The sequence below is a fragment of the Gavia stellata genome, chromosome 16, assembly GCF_030936135.1.
Source record: "Gavia stellata isolate bGavSte3 chromosome 16, bGavSte3.hap2, whole genome shotgun sequence".
NCBI lineage: Eukaryota > Metazoa > Chordata > Aves > Gaviiformes > Gaviidae > Gavia > Gavia stellata.
This window is the reverse complement of record NC_082609.1, coordinates 3554411-3579364: the sequence shown is the minus strand read 5'-3', so window position 1 is coordinate 3579364 and position 24954 is coordinate 3554411. Positions and strand designations below refer to the sequence as shown.

The 24954-nt window shown below is 44.2% G+C and overlaps 2 protein-coding genes across 4 annotated transcripts; one reads left to right on the top strand and one right to left on the bottom strand.

Moving 5' to 3' along the window:
- Positions 1 to 3138: 3138 nt before the first annotated feature.
- UBE2B (ubiquitin conjugating enzyme E2 B) lies at positions 3139 to 15488 on the bottom strand. Of its 3 annotated transcripts, none has more exons than XM_059825236.1 (6): positions 15433 to 15488; positions 7974 to 8054; positions 7187 to 7212; positions 6035 to 6124; positions 4520 to 4608; positions 3139 to 3706 (listed from the first exon to the last, which is right to left on the bottom strand). In XM_059825236.1, exons 1-6 carry the CDS (start codon positions 15486 to 15488, stop codon positions 3578 to 3580), a joined length of 471 nt encoding a protein of 156 aa, XP_059681219.1. In that variant the 3' UTR covers positions 3139 to 3577. The 3 variants fall into 3 exon arrangements, with proteins under 3 accessions (XP_059681219.1, XP_059681218.1, XP_059681220.1); XM_059825235.1 differs by lacking the exon at positions 15433 to 15488 and adding an exon at positions 11758 to 11827; XM_059825237.1 differs by lacking the exons at positions 6035 to 6124; positions 15433 to 15488 and adding an exon at positions 11758 to 11827.
- A 147-nt stretch (positions 15489 to 15635) lies between these two features.
- Positions 15636 to 19373, top strand: CDKL3 (cyclin dependent kinase like 3). The gene is given in 5 exon segments (XM_059825572.1): positions 15636 to 15865; positions 16316 to 16445; positions 18025 to 18081; positions 18083 to 18252; positions 18970 to 19373. Coding segments are annotated over 5 exon segments (840 nt in total). The 3' UTR covers positions 19223 to 19373.
- Positions 19374 to 24954: the final 5581 nt, after the last annotated feature.

Genomic DNA, 24954 nt, shown 5'->3' with positions numbered 1-24954 from the left:
ATCCCACTGTCCTAGCAAGCTTAGCATATTACATTTCCTAATTAATTAAAAAAATCAAGCATCCCGGTACACTTTAACTGTACCACAAAGTTTATCGTTGACTATACTGTTGTTTTGTATACTTGAACTTTTTTGTCCTTAAATTCCATCAGATTCCTGTTCTTTGTAGCATAAAGAGGGAAACGGCAGTATCTGCCTTCATGCTGTCCATGATCCACACTCTTTACCCATTGTTTTGGCAGTAGAAAGTTCTTAGGACGCCCAGTGGCACTGCGCTTGCTTAGGGGATTGTCACCCTCTCCTGAAGGGCCGGTGGATTCCCCCAACTTGCAACACCCCGATGCCAAACCAACAGGAGTGCTGGCGAAACCCAGCCTGTGCTGTCCCCGACCCACTTCTAAGTGAAGCCTTCACAGGTGGTTTCTCCGAGGACAGCTCAAGGCAGCCCAGCTCTGCCATCGAGCTGCCTACAGTCACGGGCCGGATCAGTTATCACAGCTCGTCTGACACCACCTCCCCGGGGACTTCCCGGGCCTTCCCCAGGCCGCCCCTGCAGCTCGGCCTCGCACCTCTCGGCGGCCGCAGCCGTTTGGCGCCTTCCACAGCTCCCGGCCCAGGCCCGACTGACAGGCCCGACTGACAGGCCCACCCCGCCGGGCGGGCCCGGGGCGGCGGCACAGCCGCCCCGCAGGTGAGGCCGCACTAAGGGCCGCACAGCTCCGCGGCCTTCCCGCCCGCGGGTGCAGCGTGCAGGACCCGGAGAACCGGCTCCCGGCGGGGCCGCGACCTTGAAGGGAGCGCGGAGGCCTCGGGCGCGGCCCACAGCTCCCCTCAGCGCGGGCGCGGCTGCGCGCAGCGCGCCTGCGCGGCCCCGCCCCCGCTCCTCCAGGGCAGAGGAGGCGTGGGGCAGAGCGGCGAGACGGGGCGAGGCCTTCCGGTCTGTGCGGAGCCCGGCCGCGGCGGCGGGGCCCGGGGGAAGGAGCGGTGCTGAGGCAGCGCGGCTGGTAATCACTTCTCTCTCACGTTTCAACGGATTTCAGTCCGTACTCTGCGATTACTAAGGCTGTGTACTGCGGGGGCGCTTGCAGAAGTCGCCGGGCCTTTCGCCCGCCGCAGCCCTCGGGCGGGGCGCGGTGCCGCGTCCGGGCGCTCGAGGACGCCGCTCTCGAGGAGCGCTGGTTCCTCTGTGCCAGCCCCTAGCTCGTGCTCAAAAACCGCGGTCCTCTCCCTCGGGCCGCTCAGCCACATCCGCGACCATCGCACAGCGTTAGCACGCGGGATGGGTCAAACGCGGGGACGTCCGTCCCTCCCCGCCACGCAGCGGGGTACAACGGCTCCCTCCGCCTGCGGGCAGCGGGGCGTTTGCCACCCGGGCTTCAGCTCCTGCCTGCCGCCTCCAAATCCTGCCTGCGGGCTCCAAATCCTGCCTGCGGGCTCCAGATCCTGCCTGCCGCGGAGGACGCTCTTGGGCCTTCGAACACGCACGCATGCCGGTACCGCGTGGGTCCCGGCCCGGGCACAGGCGCTCTGCGCTGACGGCTCATCAAACCTCCTCCTGCTCCAGTTCTGTTTCTCGGACGTGCGCTGTCGCTGTCCCCGTCCCCGATACACAGCGACACTCTCTGAGCTTCATCAGTCGCTAACAAGGCCGAAGTGGCTGTTAATAATCACATTAACCTGGACTCTAGTGAATAGCCAATCTCATCTCACACACGCATCAAAGGAACAAAAATAAATCCCAAACAGGAGGCAAAATTAAAAAAAAAACCTTCAACATTTAGGCTAATTCTTAGAAACAGGAAGCTTTTTCATACTGTATTTGTGAACAAAAACCTTGGCATTGCTGCTGCTTCCAGCTGTGTAACACCGCTGTGCTAGCATTAACTGTAATTTCACCAGAGTCAAAAGGCAGAGTGGACCCTTTGGTGTTTCTGTTAATAATCAGATATAGACTGAGGAGTTTTTAAACACAAATTCACTGACTCAAGGAAAGCAAACCGACTTACTGAGACCGTCGTTCAGCATTACTTAGCACTGATGTTTCTGAGCCTTCGCACACTAACTGTGGCTTTCTAACCATTCTTATTAAGGCAGAATAGTTTTGCTCCACAAGCTACTAACACAGAACGGTTTGACTAATACGCTGCTGTTTCTAAACTTACTAGTGCTGCTCCTATAAATTACAAAACAACTTTACAAGCAGGTGTGAGGTGTAAATTGATATCCCCGTTTCACTGCATTACTTTTAGTAATGACTATTGCAAACAAACATTTTCTCTTCTAGCTGAAATAAACTTCCACTGCTTTTCAGGCAACAGTGAGCTGTATTTTGTTATGGGAGCTGGGGGGTTTAATACACGTCATGCTGGTAGAAATGATGACAAAGGGGTTACAATTTTGCCACTGGGAGGAAAAAAAAAAAAAAAAAGGCCTAATTCTTCCCTGTAGTCATCCAGGCTGGCTTACGGAATACTGTAAGAAATTACCACATCAACATTTACAAAAACAAAACCAAACCTCCTTAAAACTGGCAATTTAAGAATGTCTGGCACCTCGGTGATACCGACTCGAGACCTGAGCAGGCGGTACACAGCCAAGTCCCAAAGAATAACTCCACGAAATCTGTAGGCATGGCTTCTTCTGTAGGTGATTAATTTTTTCCCTACCCCCAAGGGAAACTAATGGGACACCTCTTTAGTTATTAGAAGATACTCAAAACTGTATTACAGTATCGGTATGTGAATATAGGACAGATTTAGATGACAACATTTTACAACTTGGTAAAATACAATCTCCCTGAAAAAATACAAGTTATTAGAATACATTATCATCAAGCCTGGCCACCCAGGTCCTGTTTGCAATTCTGTCGCTGGTTTAAAGCGGGACTTTTAGCGAAATAGTTACATCTGTTTCCCCATTTGTAAGCTGGCAGCTACCAACGCTTCTCTTCCTCATACAACTGAGGACATACAGAATCAAGTCAAGCTCTGGTGCAGAAGCAGAGACATCCAGTGAAGACTGTTACATCATGGATTAACTTTTCTGTTTGTAAAGTGCATGGTGTCATTAGCAGGTACCAAAAGGAAAAAGGAACTGAAAACAAGCCCTTTGAAAGAGATACAGAGTGAGAGCAGAATGTCTTGCACTAAGGTTATGTATTTAACAGTTTTACATGAAATACTTATATATAAAAACTTTGTTAAGTGCTTTTCTCCAATTTAAAAATCTAAAGAATTCAAAAATAAGGCATTCAATATTTGAAAAAGTACAGATTTACAAAATGTGTATATTCTGTCATGAAAACTCCACACCAACATTATACACTTGGAAAAAAAATACAAACAGGATATATTACAAATTTATGTAGCAATAACTTAGTTCATACCATGCAATAAAAAGTACGTTAATCAAGATACACAAGCTTTTGAGTTTCCTAAACTGGAGGGCTTAATTCTGTTTGCAAATGAGTTTTTATGCAAATTCTTAGAACTGTGGCACTTGAAATTTCTGGCAGCCTTTCTATTGAGAGTTAAATTGTACATAATGATTATGAGGATGGAGACTAGCAAAGCAGCTGTTACGAATCATTCCAACTTTGTTCGACAATAGCTGAAACTCTTTTCTCATATTCACGTTTGTTCTCCTGATAGAGTTGTGCCGCCTGACTGTTTGCTGGACTGTTTGGATTAGGTTCATCGAGCAGAGACTGTAAAAAGGAGAAAACCAAACATGAGATAAACCAACACATTTTAAATCAGGGAGAAATCAACTTACAGCTTTCAAATCACAAGTGTTTCAGGAGGCAGACATGACTCAGAAGAGCCCAATTGAAAAAAAAACCCAACAGTTAAAACTTCATGGTTAGGCACCCATAATTACACTGATGAACCTCAAATTATACATTGCAAAAACATTAGCACCGGTACACTTCTAGGTTCACAAACCTAACAGACACACGGTCATTTGTGCCAGTTAGCAGTATGATGCTAGTTGATTATTTGGTAATTACATTACTATTGGCATTCAGGACTAAAGAGGGGCTTACAAGGCCTCCTACAAAACTTCACTGTAGAAAACCAAAAACAATCACGCAGGGGAAAAGAAAATGTGCATTTTTGCTGTGCCAGGCCATTTTTACTTATTCCAAGTAAAAGTAGGTTTCAGCAGTATTGTCTCCTTGAGGACTTCGTAGGGCAAGGCTTCAGGATAAAGGTTAGTGCTTCAAACACTGGGCAAATTTCTACATCTGATGACCTATCTTGACTAAAAACAGTTAAAAAGGAATCGGAATCAGGAACTGGTTTCCTGTAAAAAAAAAAAATATAACGGCAGCTCAAAATTAGTAATTACATAGGTCAGCACCTTAGCCTTTATTTGATCTAAAAAGCTACTGCTTATCTCACAAGTATTTGAAGTCCCCCTCAATATAGATACCTGGCTAGCCTCATCACTGAGCTGCATAGTCTGGAATAGAGACTAGTAACAACAAAATTATTTGCTAGAATAGATGTAAAGTTACCTGAATTGAAGTTAAAATAGATGAAACATCATATGTTGGACTCCAGCGATTCTGAAGAATATCTAAACATATGCTACCATCCGCATACACTGTAAATACAACATAGATAACATTTAGAAACTCAGATTTAATCTATAGTTTGTTCATTACATACTGTTCAAGGCAGAGTTACTGTTCCAACTCAGACTGGGACTTAAATTAATGCTTTAGGAAAGAGGACAGCTGTCACATCCCACAATCTCCTGTAGTTTGACACCTTGTATTTTGAAGGAGATCTTTTACTTCCAGTAATATAACACTTAAGAGGAAAAGAAGGAAGGTCTAAAGATTATGGCGTTAGCACAGGACTGGTAGACTTGGTTCCTTGCTCCTCTTGCGTGACTGGCCCAGATACACACAGAGGTGAGGCCTCCCAGAGAGCAGCGAGACATTTACCGCAGAAGCGGAATCCACTGCGCCAGCCGAGAATCTCACAGCCATCACGCACTGAACAGCGGGAGTCCTCGCCCCCTTTTCACATACTCTACCCTCACTATGAGGCACACCAAGGCAGACAATAGAAAATACTGGAAAGCGTGCCTGAAGTCCTACTTCTGCTGGATACCTATCAGTAGTCTTAATATGCGAGTCTGTACGAAACTGAGACTTGCCACTCAAACTCCTACGCCCTAGTCTTCTACCTTGTTCATGCCAATAAAAAGCAACAAATTACAAAAACCCTACCAGAGGCATACTGGCCTGCATATTATGTGACAGCTGAATGGTTAGACAGCACTGTCTAAAATGTCACAGAACTGAAGCCAAGGTCACCTCTGTTCAAGGAGGGCTCAAGCTGCAAGAAATGCTGGAATGGGCTTATGCTTAAAGCCTCAAATGGAATCCATACCCCCCTTTGTTACAGAGGTGCTTGGGAAAGCAAAAGGCATGGTTTGGGTTTTCTGCATGCAAGAGTAACTGGATAAAACCTATCAAGTGCTGGAGCAGGAACCATGGCACTCTCTCATAATGCTGCCCTCATCACTGAGTTTGGGTCAGCCTCCTCCTCTGCACTCCCCTACGACTGTGTGTTCTCACCTTCTTCCTCGTGCTAGTACTGGTTGGGACAGCGAACCAAACGAAGGCACAGACTTGGCTGAAATCTCGCCTGACAGAAGTAAGATTTGGCTCAATCAGCTCCCTACTCCAATTCACGGCGTGGCTGCACATACAGCATTGCTGTTAAATGGAAGGGGGCAGGAATCGGCAACCAGAACTGCTTCTTTAAGCCAAGCTAAATGCAGCTGCTGCTGAAAATGCTCATAGGCTTTGCTACTGAGGCTATATATTGATTAGAAAGAGACAGATAGCTGCTTAATAGCATAATTCTTAATTTTTCATCAAGCAGTTGCTATTCTAGACATCTACTTAGGAGGTGGCAAGAGAGATGGAGAGCTGTGAAGCATTCTGGAGCTTCGCAGACTACATGACCACGCTGTAATATTTAATGGGTATTATGGCTAAATAAAAATTACTTACCATTTGGATGGAACATTTTTGATAAAAACCTAACAGTTGGAGGCTTATTTGGATATTCTTCAGAAAATTCTATTACTAGTTTAAAAGTACCTGTCCAAACAAACATAAATACAATCAGGTAAATGACAACAAAAGAACACCTCCAGGAACATATACAACATAAGTTCATTTATGTGCTCCATGATCAGTATTTCTTCTCACCATTATATAAACAAACAGCACTGACTCTGGCTTCTTTTCATGTATTTCAAGTGGTAATGGAACTATGGAACTAATACTTAGTGACAGTAATAAACCCAGCAGCAGCAGCTAGGCAGGAGCTTGGAGACTCGCTGTGTACATGGCGCAGGCAGCTAGATCCATCATCAATTATCCCACTGCCCTCCCCTTTTTCTGTGACCCAGTGTGCCGGTTCCATGGACTTCAGTGACTTTAAGGCGTTTCATTAAGAAGGCACTGTGGTGCCAGCAAAGAAACACTGGAATTTCATAATCAGCAATCTCAGTCTTTGGAGCTCATGACTGATTCACTGAAAACCTTTATTATGGATCACTGAATAATTTACTGTAACTCCTCCAACCCAACACAGAGAAAAACCCATCTGCTGCCGATTACTGCAATAATACTATAATTATTAAACTCATTATTCCTCATATGCCTAAGGGGGGTTCATTACACACCAACTTTCATGTTTATGTACAAATTCAGTATTCCCTCCCCCTCACTGAGTTCTATATTCAGAACAATTCAAGATTTTTCACCTGTTCTTCATTAGGAGAACAGAGATGAATCAAACATGCCACAAAGATGAAACCAGAAAAGCTCAACAAGAGAGTGTGCTCAACTATGGAGATGTGAAAACACATCTGGCAGCATTAGACCAACTTCCCCCACTAAAAGCTCTAGTGTAGATGTATAAACAAGTCTTGATAGAAGCATTGCTTCATAGCTTTCTAACCATCAACCACTATAACAAGACACTGCTTACATCAAAATACGTATTTTTACGGCCAACAAGACCTTACTCCTTCACTTGCTTGCTTAGTTTGTTCCAAATTATATACAGATAACATCTATTATTTTTTCAAAGCAGAACAATATTAATACTGGCAATATTTATAAGAATGACAGATATAAAAGTTAGCAGCTTACCATCTTCAAAAGGTGTCCCTTCCGGCCTGAAAGGTTTTAAAAATAAACTCCAGTTAAAAATGATCATTACCTACTTCTGAACAGGCACAATACATTTATATCTTCTTCCTCATCCTCCCCAAGATATAGGTAGAGGCAATATTATTAATTATATTAAATAAATTAAATATTCTCAGAGAAGTATCCAGAGGCAACCTCTAAGAGCTTTGTCGTATCTAAGACACTTTCCCATAGTCAGTCTGCTAGCCAAGATACCTACTTTATCATCATCCCAAACAATACATATGCCATTACGTGACTAGATTGGAATTAATGAGCAAATTACTAGCAAGCGTACTTCAGTTTTATGAAAGGATACTAAGCCAGTTCCTGTTCTGTAGGATATGTAATGTAACTTCCTAGACAGAACCTGTACCTCGTTCTACTGGGAATCAATCCAATCACTGCTAATACATCTGGATTTAATGGCCGAGAACAGGCGGCTCTTATGTACTTTAAAGAGGAAGCCAGCTTTTTTATAACCCAACTCCTACACAGTCTAAGCTATTTATGAAGCCGTATGCAAACCTTATTCAACAAAAAAGATGAACAAATTTTAAATTTTTTCTTTCCTACGCATTCTGTATTACTCCTGAAAACAGATTTTTACCGCAACAGCACACTTGGTCATTTTTCTAAGTTTCCTGACTTTATGTACATAAAAAGAGAATAACTGTAAAAACAAACCCCGGGTTTTGTTATATTTAGCCCTTTGGTATAGAATTTTATATTGATCAAAAACTCTTACCCAAATATAACTGCATTCCATTGCATTATATTATTCTCAGATGGTGCACCACTGACACCCACAGGAGGGTCTTCTTGCAATCTAAGAATTACAAATATAGAATGACAAGCCTTGCATAAATGAAATACTTCCACCTGCAAGTATAATTTAACAGTAATATCCAGATTTTGTAAATATTTTCTCGTTCCAAATCAGAGAAAACACAAAGCATTACACGCAGATTATCAATATTCCAAAAGACACACCTACAAGACAATGCACATCAAGATTTTCTGATACATTACATCAACACACTACAATGGCCCAACAGGTTAGATTAAGTGCGCAGGGAGCAAAGCATTAACTGTAAGAATAATTTAAAGCACTACGTACAGCTGGGATTTACAGTACTACATAGTGAACTATGAAAGAGCAATTGCTGCTGGCCGCCACAATGAAAAGAACAAATTGCGAACGGGAGCTGAAAAACAGCCAGTGACACTTACACAGCACACTTGCGGGGACTAAGGGCAAGGGACTGTCAGCGGAGCTTTTCCCACATTCCCAGATCCGCCTGCGCGACGTGGCTAAATTTGGTATAAGTCTATTTTGACTGGCAAACCAACTGCTTCAAAAGGGGGCAAGGGGAAAACTTGTGTAACTGCTCCCTCTTACCAGTTCAACAAACGTCTTTATCCCTAAAGTAATGATGGAAGCATTGTAAATTCTTTTTAGTTCCTTAATCCTTGGACTAGGGAAAAGCACGTTACTCACTGAAAGCCACATAAACCTGGATGATACAGAATATATATATCGCAACCAAAGAATATGATCGAGATACCCTTCTTCTGCCCATCCTTCTGTATACCAATGTCTCTGCTTAAAGATCACCTAAGACCGTGAACAACGTAAAGCAGCAAGCCCCAATCACCTGATGAGCAATATGCCCGATCAAACCCTTCAGTGACAGCCCCTCCCCACCCTGCCTATTCAGCCTCTTAAGTTATGCAAGAATGAAGAAAATGAAGCGACTGCCCTTGCTTCAAAAGCAATTCTTTAGCGTTAACATGAGGTTTGAGGACATCACAGTACACTCGTATGAGCAAGTCGCCACCAAAAGCCCTGCAGGCCAAGGGACAAACTCTAACTAAATGTCGGTGTGTAAATGCAGCGTTATTCCAAGCTGACACTGGTATACAGCCAGTGCATTCTCCTGCACTCGCACTGCGTTAAGTCTGCGATAAAACTGCACGGGTACATGGATGCTGAGCAATGGCGCTGCCCTACAGAGACAGCCCAGAAGCACAGCTCGCTCCATGTGCGGCTCAGATCCCCTCTGAACTCTTGTGTTTACATCCTTGCTCTCCGAGCACACGCAGTTCAGACAGCTTAGTATCAAGAGCATAAACCACCTACTATTTTGGTCAGGGAGAGCAGGAACGGGAACTTCCTACGTGACAGCCAGGCTGCAAGCCAACAGTAATGCCTAAGCATTCGGCCTGACAAATGCATCTGAAGGATGGCTTTGGTTTTTAGATTAATTTAAAAAGCTTACGTGCACCCTGCTGTCAAAGGGTCTAACTACAGAAGGTTCTGGCAAGGACTGGAAATTAGACTGATGCAAAAAGTGCCTGGAAATCTTAAACACTAGGGAAAAGGTAGTATTTGTAGCCCCTTTTCTAACAGGAAAAAAAAAACCCCAAAACAATTTATTTTTCTGTTGGTTTAGTCAAACAAATTAGAGGAGACCAAAATCTGTTGAGCTATTCTCTCTTCAATGCTCTCGATAATCACAGTATGCAAAAGGAGTTTATATTCAATAAAGTGAATACAAGTTGACAGCACATGGTCTGCTTTTTCAGTATGAGGTACAAGTAACATAAGGTTAAACAAAAATACTACTTAGGGTAGGGAAAAGTAAAAAAAAATTACATGAAAAAGTTCCGTAAGTTTTGGGGTATCAAAGTTGTCATATATTTGGTAAGTAAATTTGATTTACTTTGTGTTTACTTGGTTATACTTTTCCACAACTTTAAAGTCTTCTCTCCACCTTAAATTTCAAGATTATTAAACCAGTCCTTCTAAGATTATAAAATCATAAAAAACAGGTCTGATTGCAATCCTCAAAAATTACTTAGTTCCTCACCCTGAAAAAATCCCTGATTCATGTAATCTGTGTAACCAAATACAATAAAAAAGACTGAATATCCTGTTTTGATTTGAACGGGAATCAAGCAACACCCGCTTAGCAAACACCAACACCCAAATACAACAGAAGATGTAGGCTCCACATCTCCAAAACATCCACCTTTTTGTAGATTCACAAGTCAGGCTTTTACCACCATAGCTTTACATGCAGTCACGTAAAGCAACTACAATACGCGTCAACTGTTTACTGATGTATTTTCAGGTACTGGTATAACATAGCTATGCTAAAAAAAGGGACACTATCAAAGCTGACTCACCTCCAACAACTTATGAGCCACTCCAGCCCAGAGAAATCATACGACATATTGTAAAGCTTACAAAAGAACCCCCCACCTTTTCCCACAGCCTGTTATAAGTGTGTTTATATGTCAAACTGGAAATAAATTACTCTAGAGTCTGTGATTCAGTCATTAACATTTAAAAGAGTACAACTAATAACTGCTTCTTTAGCAGTTTGTATATATTATACAAAAGATTCCTCAGGATTGAAAACCTTCGACAGAATAGCATAAAAAACATTAAAGTGCATTTTGCTGTTTTATGACATACAGACAAACGAAGTGTTTGCTAATTCTTTGCACTTAATTTTTAGATGTCCGTCCCGAATTGTACTTATTTTTTGGAGACCGTCAGCCCAACAAGCCACAAACGCATCTAAAGGCTGGTCTGTTCAGAAAACTGGGCCAGACACCTTAGGTATTCAAAAGCTTGTGCGAGGAACGGGAGGGGGTGCGGGAAGCACGGCACAAACATTCAGCCTCGGCCAGCTCTGCACCGGCGGGCCCTTCCAGGGCAAGGGCACCTGTAAGATACCCACATCTAACCCGACAGCCCACCGCCACCACAGCACCTGACCCTTCCCTCAACAGTCCCAAACCCCTCGCTCGCTCAGCGGCCGGACACCCGCCCGACGAACCCCCACCTCACCGCCCCAGCCCCCGCGCCGGTCGGGTGCCAGTCCTGGGGCGGCTCCCCTGACCCGGGCCCGTCCCACGCAGGCGGGGAGGCCGGGGGCTGCCCTTGTTTTGAAGGCACCGCTTCAACTTTTATCCTCAGACGCCCCCAGCCGTCGGCGCACGGGCGAGGCGGGGGCCGGGGCCGCGGCGCCCAGCGCAAACAAAGCCGGCCCTGCCCGGCGGGACCCCCCCCCTTACCCCCGGCACCCGGCGGGGCGGTCTCCCCGGAAGGCTCCCCACGGCACTTCCCACCCCCGCTTCCCAAGGGGGGGAACGGGCGAAGCCGCTGGCTCGGAGCGCGCTCCTGCCCCGCCGCCCGGCGGCACCCACCGGGGGAGGGCCCGGGGGACGGGGGGCTCCGCGCCAGCTCCCGTCCCCGGCACAAAGGAGCGGGGCCGGAGGGACGGACCGGGACCCGCCGCCCCCGCGCAGCCCGCTGCGGCTCCTCGCTGTGCCGCTGCCCGCGGGGACAGCCCCCCCGTCCCCTCGCCGGGACAGCTCAGCGAACCCGAGCCCCGGCCCCGCAAACGGCCGGGTCAGGCCCGCAGCCTGGCGGCACTTCCCCCGCTGCCAGGCCGGCCCCGGCCCCCGGGCGGGGCGCCCGCTCCCCGCAGGGCGCCGGGGCCGGGGGTCCCGCTCACCTCTTGAAGTCGCGCATCAGCCTGCGCCGCGCCGGGGTGGACATGATCGCCGCGGGGAGAGTCCGCCGCCGCGGCGCCGCCTCCCTCCGCCGCCTGCACAAACAACCCGCAATGGCGTCTCCCTCCGCGGGGGGCGGGCCGCGCCGCTGGGCCGGACGACGTCGCGGGCGGCGCGGGGGGGACGGGACCCGGCCCACCGCGGGGGGAGGCGCCTGCGCGCGGCTCCGCGCCCGCGGAGCTCCGGTCGGCCGCCCCGCGCTTCCTCCGCGCGGAGAGGCGTTTTGGAAGGGCCAGCGGGAAAAGGCGGCAGGATTGGACGCTGTAGTGCCCGGCTCCGTCAGTCTGGTCACCAGAACTGCCTCACCCCCGCGGAAGATATCTTTTTCATCCAAAAGAAAAACAAAAAAGCTGGTTTTGTGTTTTAAAATTACAGTTTTGGGCTTGAACAAAGCAGTTTTTAGCAGGGGAGAAACAGCAAGCTCTGCTTTTAATGTGGAGCTGCTGAAGAGACTTGAGGTGGTGCAAGGAGCCAGGGCGCCCGCGGCGCAGAGCCCCTCCAGCCCGGGAAGCACGGCTGAGGGTGGGCACGGCCCAGAAATACATCAGGGGGCTGAGGGGTCAACGGCTAATTTAAACTACCTGACAAGGCTGGCATAAGAGCAGATAGATATACTCAGAAATCATTTTAGAAAAATATTTGTACCCAGTTGGCTTGTGCTCTGAAGGAAGGTAGGGGGGAACCAGGGAAGCGATGTTAATGGGTTTTTTTAATCCCAACACGCCAACAGATTCCAGCAGATCTCTTTGAAGTCATGACCTAATTCCTTCGTGGAGCCTTGGAAGTCAGCCCCAGAACTTGGAGTTGTGTGATTGCATGTCCCTCCTTGGTTTTCTTTCAGATGATTTTAAGGAGGTCAAAACATCACGGGACTCAGAATGAAGCGACAGAAGCAAACACCATACTCACCCTCTGCCCTTTTGTTTCACCTCTGGCTATCCGCATGCTCGAAGAGCATTAATCTTGGGTTTGACACAGCACAAAGCTCATAACTGCTTTTTGCCAAAGTTCGTGCCAAGCCCGCGCTGCAGCAGCTCCGCTGGCACGGGTTACTTGAGACACAGACTGACCCGAGTGCTGCTCCGAACCAGTACCTCACACAGCTCAGGATTTTACACCTGCGAGGACTTTCTCTCTGAACGCTGTTTAACCCAATGTCCCACCTCAGTGACAATACTCAGATGCTAAAAGTGAGATACAAGCAGAAGAATTCATGTAAAGCCTGACACTGCAAGGCAGCAAGCTTTTCAAAGAGGCTTGGTAATAAGAAATGATCATTCTCCAGCCACTAAAACATTATTCCTCACTCCAGTGGGAAATGGTTCCCGTCAAGCAGTCCTCCCTTATGGATTTTCCTCCTCCTCCTCCTCCCATCGCACACACGCTTTAATTTTACATTCCACTGCTGCTCCTTTAGCTTTATACAGTCTATATTTAGCTCCAGCTAATTGGTAAGGGAGAAGGCAGTGTGACAAACAAGTGCAAGCTTGGACCTGTATAAATAATTAACATCGGTTTAACAACATTCATTATTTCGCTATTAACACGTGCTCTGCTGCGATCGCCCGTCCCCTACCCGACCAGCAGCTCTCTACCCTTTGAAGCTCAATGCCCCCCACACTCAGAGCTCCTCTGCAGGGCAACACTCACTGCCTGCACAGAGGAAAAACAAAAAAAAACAAATCAAAACCCAAACATTGGGCACCAAACAAGAGTTAAAACTGAAACCCTATGTTGCTTCCACCTGTCTCGGGAACTTTTTCAACACCTCAAGAGCAACAATATTTCTTTTCCTCTGATACCAGCGGGGAACAGTGCCTTGTCGTTCTCTAATGGAACGTTTTCTTTTTAGTCCTACCTGGCAGGTACGCAGGTGTGGCTCGTAGTGTTATTAATAAATTGATAGCCTTATTTTATTTTTTTTCCTCTGAAGAACCAGCTGCAATTTCTGTTCTGTTGATTGTATGGCACGTGTAGGTTTTAAAATGAAGTTAACTGTATCCTAAGCTAGTTTCAAAAAAATCAGTTCCACCGTAACGATAGAGAAGCTCTGCCCTTGCTAAGGTGGTTTAGTATGTCTCAAAATATAAATCTAAAGCAGTTATTTAGTGCAGACTTAATCTGCTAATAATTATTTCCAGTACTTCCTTGCTTAATGAATTTAAATGCAACACTGCCACTACTGTTTAATTTCACTACGGGCATTATAGTTTAAAGGTTTTCCATTTATCATATACTTGTAACTCACTGACTTCCAGAGCCAGGTGGAAACAATTTCAGAACTAACGTTTTAATTTGGTGTCTGGAGGTTTTTTTCCTGTGCAACCATTAAAATATCCACTATAACAGTGCTTAAAAACTTGGGAAAAATCCTTACACAGTGCGCAGTCTAGAACATGAATTAATGTTTTCCTTCTACAATCTTCTTGTATAGTACTGAAATAGATATAACAACTTCCTGATCAGAAAGTTGTTTCAAGTTTAATTTTTATCCCTATTTTTTTTAAATTATATTTGATAGGGGATTACCTTAAATAAAAGGGTAACATTTTGCAGCACAGTCATTCTACATTAATCTTGAGTAAACACTACATATTTGTGCAGCATTTTGCAAAACCAAAACATTTCTAAGGTAACTTTGTCCCATCATAAGATGAGCTTGAAAAGTAACAGTGAAAGCAAACTACTTGCAGAATTTTCTGTTTGTTAAAACAATCCATCCTCCTAATGACTTTTTTTTTTTTCAGGTCACTCATGCTGGAGTGTCCCCCTGGGAAGAGTTATTTATATTAACATCAGCCAAGCCCAAGACTCCAAAATTAGGGAAATGAATAAGCCAAGTCACCTGTTAGAAACTGTTTTTGTTCCTTCATTGCAGCAGCCACTGAGGAGAGGCGATCCTTCTTCCCGAAGCACTCGGGAACAAGAATAATCCACCAGGTCATGTGGCAAAGAAATGATTGATTTGCTCATTCTAAGCTCCAATACAGGAGCACGTAAATGGAGCCACAGTAAAGAGAAGAATTAAGGAGCACCTTAATTAAGGAGCACACCACAACAGAGCTAGAAGCAGCCTCTGAACCCCCACAGCTTATCGATTTAAGAGAGTTACTTCAATGTACCCTGATTCCTAGCCCATCTTCCAGAGACCCTGAGCCCCCTCCGTGCCTGTTACCGCCTCCAACCCCATTTCAAGTTTTCAAGAAAAATACCAGACTCAGAAAAAAATTCCCTGTGTGGACCTACTCAACCTATCCTCTTATGTTGACAGGCGACTGTCGATGATTATTCTTTGACTGTATTTCAATGAAGTGTGCTCTTATTTACTTACGGGCATACCACCTACAGGAGCTATAAGCGTGACAAAACCCCAGAGCTACCACATCTGCCTCCCTCTCTCCACTAAACCAGACGGTATTTAACATTTGTTGTAAGTGACTCCACTTCTCCACAATCCCAACGCAGCCACCTGCTTCAGGATTTTTCAAGAATCTAAAGGAATTCCCTCAAATTTTATTTGGTTTTGCGAAGACCGGAGCAGGGAGATGGCAGTTCTGCCTCTGGGGGCAGCAGTTACCCCTTTCACCAGCCCGGCGCTGCTGAACGCCCTCCGTTACCTGACGCCACGACCCGCGGAGGCAAAGGCGGCCGCGCCTGCCCGAGCAAGACACATTTAAGGACCAACTCCCGCTGAGGAGAGAGCAGCGACTCTCCCGACCTCCGCGCCCGCCGGCGGGAAACGCCGCTCTGAGGGAGCGCGAGGCGGAGCCCCGCCGGGCCGTGCGCCTGACGTCACTACGCCGCCGCCCCGCCCGTTGCCATGGCAGCAGGGCCTGGCGGCCCCGGCCGCTGCTCCGAGGCCCGGCGGGACGCGGGGCTGAGGGCGGCCCCGGTGCCCGGCCCCGGGGCGGGGGTGCCCAGCTCACTTCGCCCGTCGTCCCTCCGGAGCGGCGGCGCCGAGGCCTCGCGGCAGCCGAGGCCTCAAGCCAGCGCTCGCCGCAAGGAGAAGCGGGTGCTGGGGGCCCGCCGCTCCGCAGCCCCCGGGACCAGGCCGCAGGCGGGGCCGTTTTCAAAACTACCATTATTTTTTGGAACAGTGCGATAACGCCGATATCCGGGCCCTTCCCAGTCGCGCTGGCCGGACCTTTTTATTCTAGACGATGGCTCCTTGTTTAGTTTATTTAAAATTTTCATTCTGCATTTTAAATGGCATGCGTTTAAAGGTGGGGTTTGGAGGTGCGTCTATGAACGTGCATGAGTGTGAAGCTGATTCTTGCCTGTCCCTGTATATGTCCAAAAACCACCGGACTGAGGGGTTGGGAGCCTCAAGGGGTTGCAGAAATGTGTAGGATAGTGGGAGCGCTGCTGTCTGCAGGTGTTACTCCTCTTCAAACAGTGTGTTTAAAGAACTGTGTGTGCCTCAAATTAATTAAAACTGTTGCCCTTCCATGAAGAAATAAAAACGGATGAAGGCGTACAAGATCCTTGATGGGGTGGGAGGGGAAGTTAAGGAACAGCAGTGAAGTGCAAGCCCGAGGACATGGGGCAGACAGTGGCCATTAAAATATTGTGTGAGAAATTGGAAAAATCTGTTAACAAAACTGCAATGTGAAAAGTAAAGTTTCTACAGGTTAGCAGCTTTAAATGTGTAAAATGAGAGGGAAATGGCTTGAAAATCAGACCTGCATCGTTACCCATGTATGTGGTGACTTGCAGGTTGTTTTGCACACAAAATAGCGTGAAAACAAATTGTTTCAAAAATACTTTGCTGCCAAATTAAAATGAGCATCTAAAGTAAATTTAAAATTTGGAGACAAAGTTTGGAAATGACGTTGACAAAAGCAAACCCTGTTTAAGCAGTGGAAGAATACGTGTGAGTTCTGCTGACTTATTAATTACCCCCGCTGGGGTGTTGGTGCTGCGGGTGCTTCTGTACCAGAGCCCTTGCCTGTCCTCGGCACAGAAGAGGGAAAGCAGAACAGGCTGAAAGGCTTCCCCTCCTGCTTCTGCAATTGAAAGGTCAGCCCTGCGGCTGTCCTGTCCCGGGTGGCCTTTTTCCTCAGCTGTGGATTGACATCATTTTTCCTTGGCTCTCTTCCCAGGATCCTCCGTGCGCATTGGCCACAAAAGGGGCGGTGTGTTTATTCTACCAGTGCTGCGTCATCCCTAAACAGAAGAGGGATTATCTACAAATATTTCCTCGCAAAGATATTTCAGCATTTTCTTATGGTGCAGCGGGGAGATCTTCCCTAAAAGCTCACTGATAATATTGGAGTTCAGACCTACGTCCATGAAAGGTCTGCAAGAATTTTAGTCTGGACGTAGGTCGTGTTGGATTTTCTCCTAGCCAGAGATACCAGCTCCAACATGAGCTTACTCGGATTTAACTGAACTTCTGCAAAGCATTGGAACAATAACTCATAGTCAAATTACAAAGTTATAAATTTGGATTCTTACTTTGATGCTGAATATCCAGCTCACTTCCACTCTTTGCAGTAACTGGATGTTTTAAAAATCTGGCTCTTATCAATGTTTAATTAGGTGTAATGGCACATTTTGCCACATGGGTCCCTCAACTTCTCTCGAAGTTAGTGTATGTAACCTCTAAACGCAGAGTGACGTCCTAGGTCTTGGTGGCATTAAGGAGATGTGATACCATGGAGAGTGTAGCCCTCAATTTAAACAAAAAAAAAAAAAAAAGGTTATTAAAAGGACAGATGCTTTTGTACTGAGTTAAAACTAGCTTTGGTTTTAACCTAAAGCTGTTTCAAACTATCAACAGATAGTAATGTCAAAATCAAATAGTAAATGGACCTTAATGTGAAATGGTACATGTTTTTAATGTGATTCTTGCAATGTGTGAGTTCTTATCTTTGATTTAAGAGTATAAATAGAACGCATTCAAGAAGGTATTTTTTAAGCTAGTGAGAAGAGCTGCTCGTTTCTTTGCTGTATTCCTGGCTCAGCAGTACTAGTTCAGTATTAGTAGAGCCTGGAGATGCACTGTGAAAAATAACTTGGTAAATATGTTTGAATATTGGAGGAAGGCTGACGGAGCAGAAACAAAGACTTTTAGCATATTTTCAAAATAATGTCAATCTTTAATTAAGTAAATGATAGTTCTTGTTATCAGCCTTTTAAAGAGGAAGCTTATATGAATTGAAATAAACAGCCATGGTAGAAAGTGTGTTTTCCTCTTTTACCAACAGCGATTTCACCATGAGAATATTGTCAACCTGATTCATGTTTTTAAGCAGAAAAAAAAGACTTCACTTGGTGTTCGAATTTATCAATCATACAATTCTAGATAAGCTGCAGCACTATTGCCGTGGATTGGATAACAAAAGGCTTAAAAATGCTAAAAATACCTTTTCCAGTTACTACCTTCACAATGACAGTGTTAAGAACTCACCTGAAAGACCGAACAGAAATAAAATGTTACCAGTTTCGGATCACACCTTTTCTTTTTTTGTAGTGTTTTGTCATACAGGTATCAAAAGTGTTAATTCTTTATTGAGAAAAAAGGTTTTGTTTCATAATAGTAGTTTAAGACTTCCAATTGGCTTGAAATGATCTGCAGAATTGAAACAAGAAAGAGACATCGGATTAGATGATCGGAGGAGTATTTGGATAGTAGTCATACTACTGCAGAGTGTTTGGACCCATCTCTGAAATGCTGAAAAGCTAAAAATATTTAGTACTTTACCTAGCCCACTGCATTAAGCAACTGCCTTAGCAGCTGTCTTCCCTGCTGTTGCAGTAGCTTGTTTATCCTTCCCTGCTCCCACCTCGTCCTTCTCCTTCCTGCTGTCTCATCCCTCTTAATCACTTTTGGTTCGTCCTGCCGCTGATGGGTGGGGTACTGTGCAGAAATCCTGCTGTCTTGCTCATCACCTACATTAAGCAGTTGCTAATTGTAGTAGTATCGGGACATTGATGACTTTGGGAAATGAGGGCACTCTGTGCCTCACAGAGTCAATTCTGAAGTAGCAGGAGGGTTTTTTCAGTCCATGCTTTCATGCCTTGAGAACTTTTAAAGCAAACGGAACCTGCTGCTTATTAAACTGTTTTGGTTTGGGGTTTTTGTGGTTTTTTTTTCCTTTTTCTGTTTTTTTTTCTTTCCTTTGTTATAACACCGTGATGTCACACTTGAGAATTTTGTTTACACAAAGTGGAATTACTGAACTTCGTGATTTTGGCTTTGCTCGAACATTAGCTACCCCTGGTGATGTTTATACAGATTATGTGGCTACACGATGGTACAGGGCTCCTGAACTGGTTTTAGAAGACCTCACATATGGAAATATATGGAGTTTTTTGTTTTGGTTTGGTTTTTTGGCATCTGTAATTCAGCTGGCACAGAAGCAGTCTCCTGCACGTGAACTTTTGCATACAATGCAACATTAGCAAAAGGAAAATAATAATATAAAAGCTACATTAAAATGGTGACCTGTAATGTGCCTACATATAAGGTCAAAGATACCATTAAGCTCTGGTTCCAGATTCAGTGAAAGCAGTGCAAGTTTTATCTTTAAATACAGTACTGCTATTGTATAAACCAAAAAGACTATTTGTAATTTTTTTATAAATCTCTAGAAGACGGTAATCTATGTTATTCCTAGATAACCTGTGCCCATTTGCCCTGCAGATGATTTTCCGTATTATCCATATGAGAAATGTCCAGCAGTGTTGGCGCTGAGCTCCTGTGATGACCAGTGGCAAGGCTTGTCTGAGGAGCCCTCGGGAGCAGTGCAGGAGAAGATGCTGTAAAACAGGAAAGAAAGATGTGGAACTTCAGAGATGTAGCACACAACATGGTGTTAGGTTTTTTCCAAGCGTGTAATTAACTCCCGCTAAAGATTTTGTTCTGTATTTTTATAAAATTCTGTTATTGCCCACCTACTATTAGGAAATTCTGTAGAGGAGGTTTGGAATTGTGGAGCGGAGTGACAGTTCCTGTCTGTATGCTGTCATTCATGCTGTTAGATATTGATTACTATTCTTCTTAGTAATAATAATAACAGTACACTGCAGTAGTTATCCTGGCAGTGTTGAACTATAAAGATGGAGGTAAATAGCTTTTTAACAAGCCAGGCTAATTCCCTTATTCTCAAACCTCAAATATAGTTTATAGAGCAGAATGAGTCAGCTGGAAGGATTTGCTTTTATGTATCCTCTCTGAGAGGAAGCACAGAGAGGAATACAGCAGTGTTGCGTGGTTGGATTCATTTCAGTTTTGAAGATAGCAGGCTTTTTGATGGGAGATTTTTAATGTATTTTAGCCATCTCCATGTGGATACAAGAATAAGAATATGGTATACGATCGTTATATCTGTTTTAACCAGTTCATAATGTCCTTTTTGTCAAGCAGGTGGACGCCTCTTCTTCAGAGTATTTTATAAAGAGCCCAGGATTTTCAGGGGTGGTACTTCCTGAAGTCCAGCATCCTAAAAACGCAAGGAAAAAGATTCCCCAGCTCACTGCCTTACTGGAGATGCTACTTCCTGTTAGAAACCCTATTTCATATTAGAAATCCCACTCAGTTACAGTCTGTTGCTCTAACTCATATGAGGAGTTCAGTGGGTTTAATTGGGATGTCCACACATGAAGAATGTGGCACATCAGAAATTGCTAATTAGAGAAGTTGGGATTTTCAGAAACGCCGAGGAGATTCAGGAGTGTAAGTGCCAGTCCACAGTTTTGTAAGTATTTAAGTTAATTTAAATTCACTGATGTTATAATTAGCATATTCACTGAGATGCAGTTGCAGACACTAATGGTTTTAAAAAGAAATGTGTTCTGTTCAGACATTGAATCTTGTTTCCCCTGATGTCAGTGGGAACGGGAATGGATTTAGGTTTTGCCATTTCCATTAAGCAAAATCAAAAATCCAATAGGCAATCTCCTGTCATAAAAAGATCTGAGAGAGCAGACGGAGGAAGAATAATCTAATTGAGATGCATTTTCTTTTTTACTAGCTTGCTCTATTTCATTTTTAAGAGCATAACTAAAATGTCTTCTTCCACAAAGAGAGCTTGTTCATTAAGTCTTAAACTAAACGACAAGCAAAAAGCTCTTTTACAAATCCAGAATGCTAGTGGTGATACCAAGCATTTCTAATAACCTATTAACACCATGAAAACTCAAACAAAAAATTATGAAGCTCTCTGTTGAGTAAAGACCAGCGAAGCTTTCACCAGCAGCAGGCTTTTCTGACTCATTCTTTCTCTGGCCATAGAAAATGCAGTTGCTTCAGAGAAATGAAGGATCTCATTCATTCGTGGGGGACGGGAAAGAGCAAAGACCAGGGGCCAAGCTTTGCTCCCGTGGCTGAATTACAGCGTTGGAGAGGATTTACTCCTTCCCTCTCTGGTTCTGTTACGTTCTTCCAAATCTCTGATAGTTCCTTGGGAAAACCTGTTCAAATCTCTGGAGTCATTGATTTTGTTGATGATGGGTTGACTTTGTGTTACAGATGTATTTTCAGAAGGTGTTAAGTTATGACAACTAAGTTTAATACTGAAAACGAAATGGAGCTTTGAAGTGTATGAGAGAAGAAAGGGAAAGCAGTTTATCCATTAGGCTACTTTGATTCCTCAGAAGTCATTGTAACCCTTCAAAGTCCTTTCACAAACATTTTGAGAGCTTCCAGGAGGATTTATTTTATTTTGTCTTAGTGTGTTTATTTGGTTTCTTTTAGGTTTCCCATGTTTAAGAGGCATCACACAGAGACAGCATAGAGGGACATTACACAGTGACCCACTTCAGAAGTGGCCACCATCATCCAGCTGTGGTAGTTGGAAGCGAAAGGGAAATGGAGGTGCAGAGGATGCTCTTTCAGAATGAGGACATGATACAGGAAGCCGATCTCTTCCTATGCATTTAGAGGGGTATTAGCCCATCTATTTCAGACATCTGATTTATTTGTTTAGGTTAGAAAATTCTGTTTTTCATCCAAACAGTCAATGCAGAGAAGCAGAGATTCTTGAAAAATGCTTCACATCACCCCAATTAGGCAATAATTAAACTCTCAAATCAGACATTCTAAACTGCTTAGGGAAGAATGTCTCTGTTTATTGGGATAGGGATCCTACCTTTCTCACCTGGGCCTTTTAATTTAAGAAGATCTAGACAGGCAGTCTTAATGTTGGGCGATATCCCTCAGGTATGCAGAAGAGGAACGTACAAATGTGAGATATGGAGCAGATACGGCAACGTCAGCTCTGGAAACGTTGCTGGCAGGGAGCCTGAATCCACCTGCGCTGGGCTGCAAACCCACTGTATCTTCTGATGCGCTCAGAGAAGATGTTACGTACTGGAGGAAGACTCTGTAGTCAGAGATGCTACGTTTTCCTGGCTGGCAAGAAGATCTGAGTTGATGATCTTATGGTACCTGTCTATTGTTTCCTACTCCACGCTCAAAAACTGCACGACCGTTAAGAACTTCAGGCTCTGTTCGTGCATGTGAATCACATCCACAGAAGCGTAAAGGGTAGGGCTTTTGGATACAAATGCAATTTGGAATTAAAGATATAGGGACAGATCATCAGCTATAGAGAGAAAGGGGCAGCATGGGTGGTGAAAAAGCCTTGAGTGGATGTATAGTTGCCACAGCTACTCTGATAGTCCATTCATAACCCCTACACCTAAGAAATTGGAGGAGTATTTTGGGGCAGTCCTCTGCCAGCAGAGTGCTCCTAAAGGGAATATTTTCTCCAGCATAATTTAGATAACACTCTGGGGCCCTTACCTACCCTAGAACTGGGAGCTAAAATAATAACTCACCTTCCACCCACCCGCTGTACCAATTCAGAACGATGAGCCAAAAACGATGAACTAGGTTACACAGCAATAGAATAAGATCCAGACATCCTAGATGTTACTGAAGTAGGTGCAATGACAAAAAATTGAGATAATTTAAGTAGGGAACAGACACCAAATAACACTAGATGAAAAGATTCTTAATAACCTAATGATAGGAATTTATGAATAATCCAATGAAATGAACAGATACAAATTAAAAACTATATTCACACTGGTAAACTAGTCACTCCTGTAGATTGCAAACTGTCCTCGGTTTGTGTGTATGTGTGTGCAGTAGAGATATTCAGAGGAGCCTGAATATGTCCCAAAAGGTCCCCAAAAGCCTGTACTTCCTTAAAGTTCTAGAAGATCTCTCACAAAATGTTAATTATATGTTCTCCTACACAAGAATGGATTCAGAGACATTGGCCAAGTCTTCACGGTGCTGTGCCTGCTCCTCATGAGTCATAAATTTTATCATGGGAAAGCACCAGATCTGGCCCTTTGCAGAGCGAGGAGAAATCACAGACTGAACAGTGAAGAAAAACCAGTTTACTACCGCCCAGATGGAGGCCGAGTAAAGCAAACTCCACAGTCAAAATAGCAGATACCATGCAATCACCTTTTAATGTATTAAGAAAGGCCAGCGGGTTATGGTAGCTTAGGAAATGCAATTTCTAGTTTTTAACTTGTTGAACAAAGAGTTTTTTACAAGAACTTCCCTACAGCGCTTTGTATAATACTTTTAAAAAATGTTTAATATTTTTCTTTATGACATACTGACGGCATCATGGTGTGATACAGCATTAAGCATTGTTCTGGAGTGATTTCTCTGAAAATTACTATTTGTTTCATGTGTTGTGCTGAGCCTGCCAGCCAGCAGGTGTGGCTGTGGAGCCTTTTGAAATCCACGGGATTTCTTTCATCGGTCCGGAGGCTGCGGAGAGATGTCATCACTGTACCCACTTCTAACAAGGACGTTCTAACAAGCAACGTGTTTGCCTTCACCCTCGGAAATCCCAGGGTAACTGTAAACACAAGTGCCGTAGGTACGGGTGTCTCTTATGCAGACAATGTCAGTATTTCTTACTGCAAAGGACTTGAAACTATCAGTTGTGTCCTTTGCTGACAAGCTCCATTTTTAATGTAGACAATTGCCATTATCCTTGGAACTACTCATGAGGGATTTGGTTCTCCGAGTTGTTAAATAACAGATTTACTTTAGATGCTGGCATATAACTTTAAGAGAAAATATTCTTTAATGTAACTTAAAAGATCATATCACTTTTTGCTATCAGATTCTTACCAGACCTGAAAGCCAAGTTCTTACAAGAAACAAAATTAAACTATTTTTTGAAGCACAAAGGGAATAACAAAGATGTAGAACTACTAAAAGATGAGAAGTGCTCTTTTTAATGGCTTTCAGAACGGTCCAGGATTTGGGAAGGTGAGAACTGCTTTTCTTAAAATATTTATTGTTGCATAAAATTGTCATTGTAATTACAGCACGCTGGGGCTGAATTAGCTGTGTGTCTTCATAGGGTTGAATCAAATCAGTATCACTGCAGTGGAAAACTGAATGTTGATTTTGGAGAGAAGTACTTCCAAAATTAAATGGAACAAAGTTAGCAGAATTTTAATCCGCCATCTTGTATTTTGATATTTTAGATTGGACCTCAATTCAGTGTTTCATCTGTATCTAGCAAAACAATTGAGCACATATTCAACTCCAAGTGCATTGGATTCAAGCACCCACTTACCTGCTTTCATAGCAGGGTGACTGGACTGTAGGTTTAACCACGCTGCTGAACTAGAGACTGCGCACCTGTAGTTAGAGTAAGTGCAGGGGGGAAAAATGCATGCAGGATCCAACCTCAAAGACTTCTCATGTTGCTACTTTCCTATGTTTCCTGTCTAATGGTGTTTGTATTTTACAGGTGGTTTTAAACACCAGTATCAAAAAAATTTTCACTTGTAAAAGGATCTTCCAGCTAGGGAATATGGGACATCCTTTGAGGGTCAGTGCATTATTATGGAATATTTCTCTTGCAGATGACCATCTGCTGTTTTATTCCAGGAATGTTAAGAAAATGCTGGACTGAGTGTTCCAGCTGATGTTTTGTCATGGTTTCCAAAAATAAAAGAAACTAAATGAAGATTGTACGAAACCAGTCATGATTGTGGAGTCAGCAATTGCTGAGCTGACTTTCACTTGGAATAACAGTCTGTAAAAAAACCAACAAGACTTGGCTCATAGAAATTTCCTGAACTGGAACAGCCAACAGGATTATTTTTAGTCCAGGGTTTAATGTTTTATCATTTAAAGGGAAAACAGT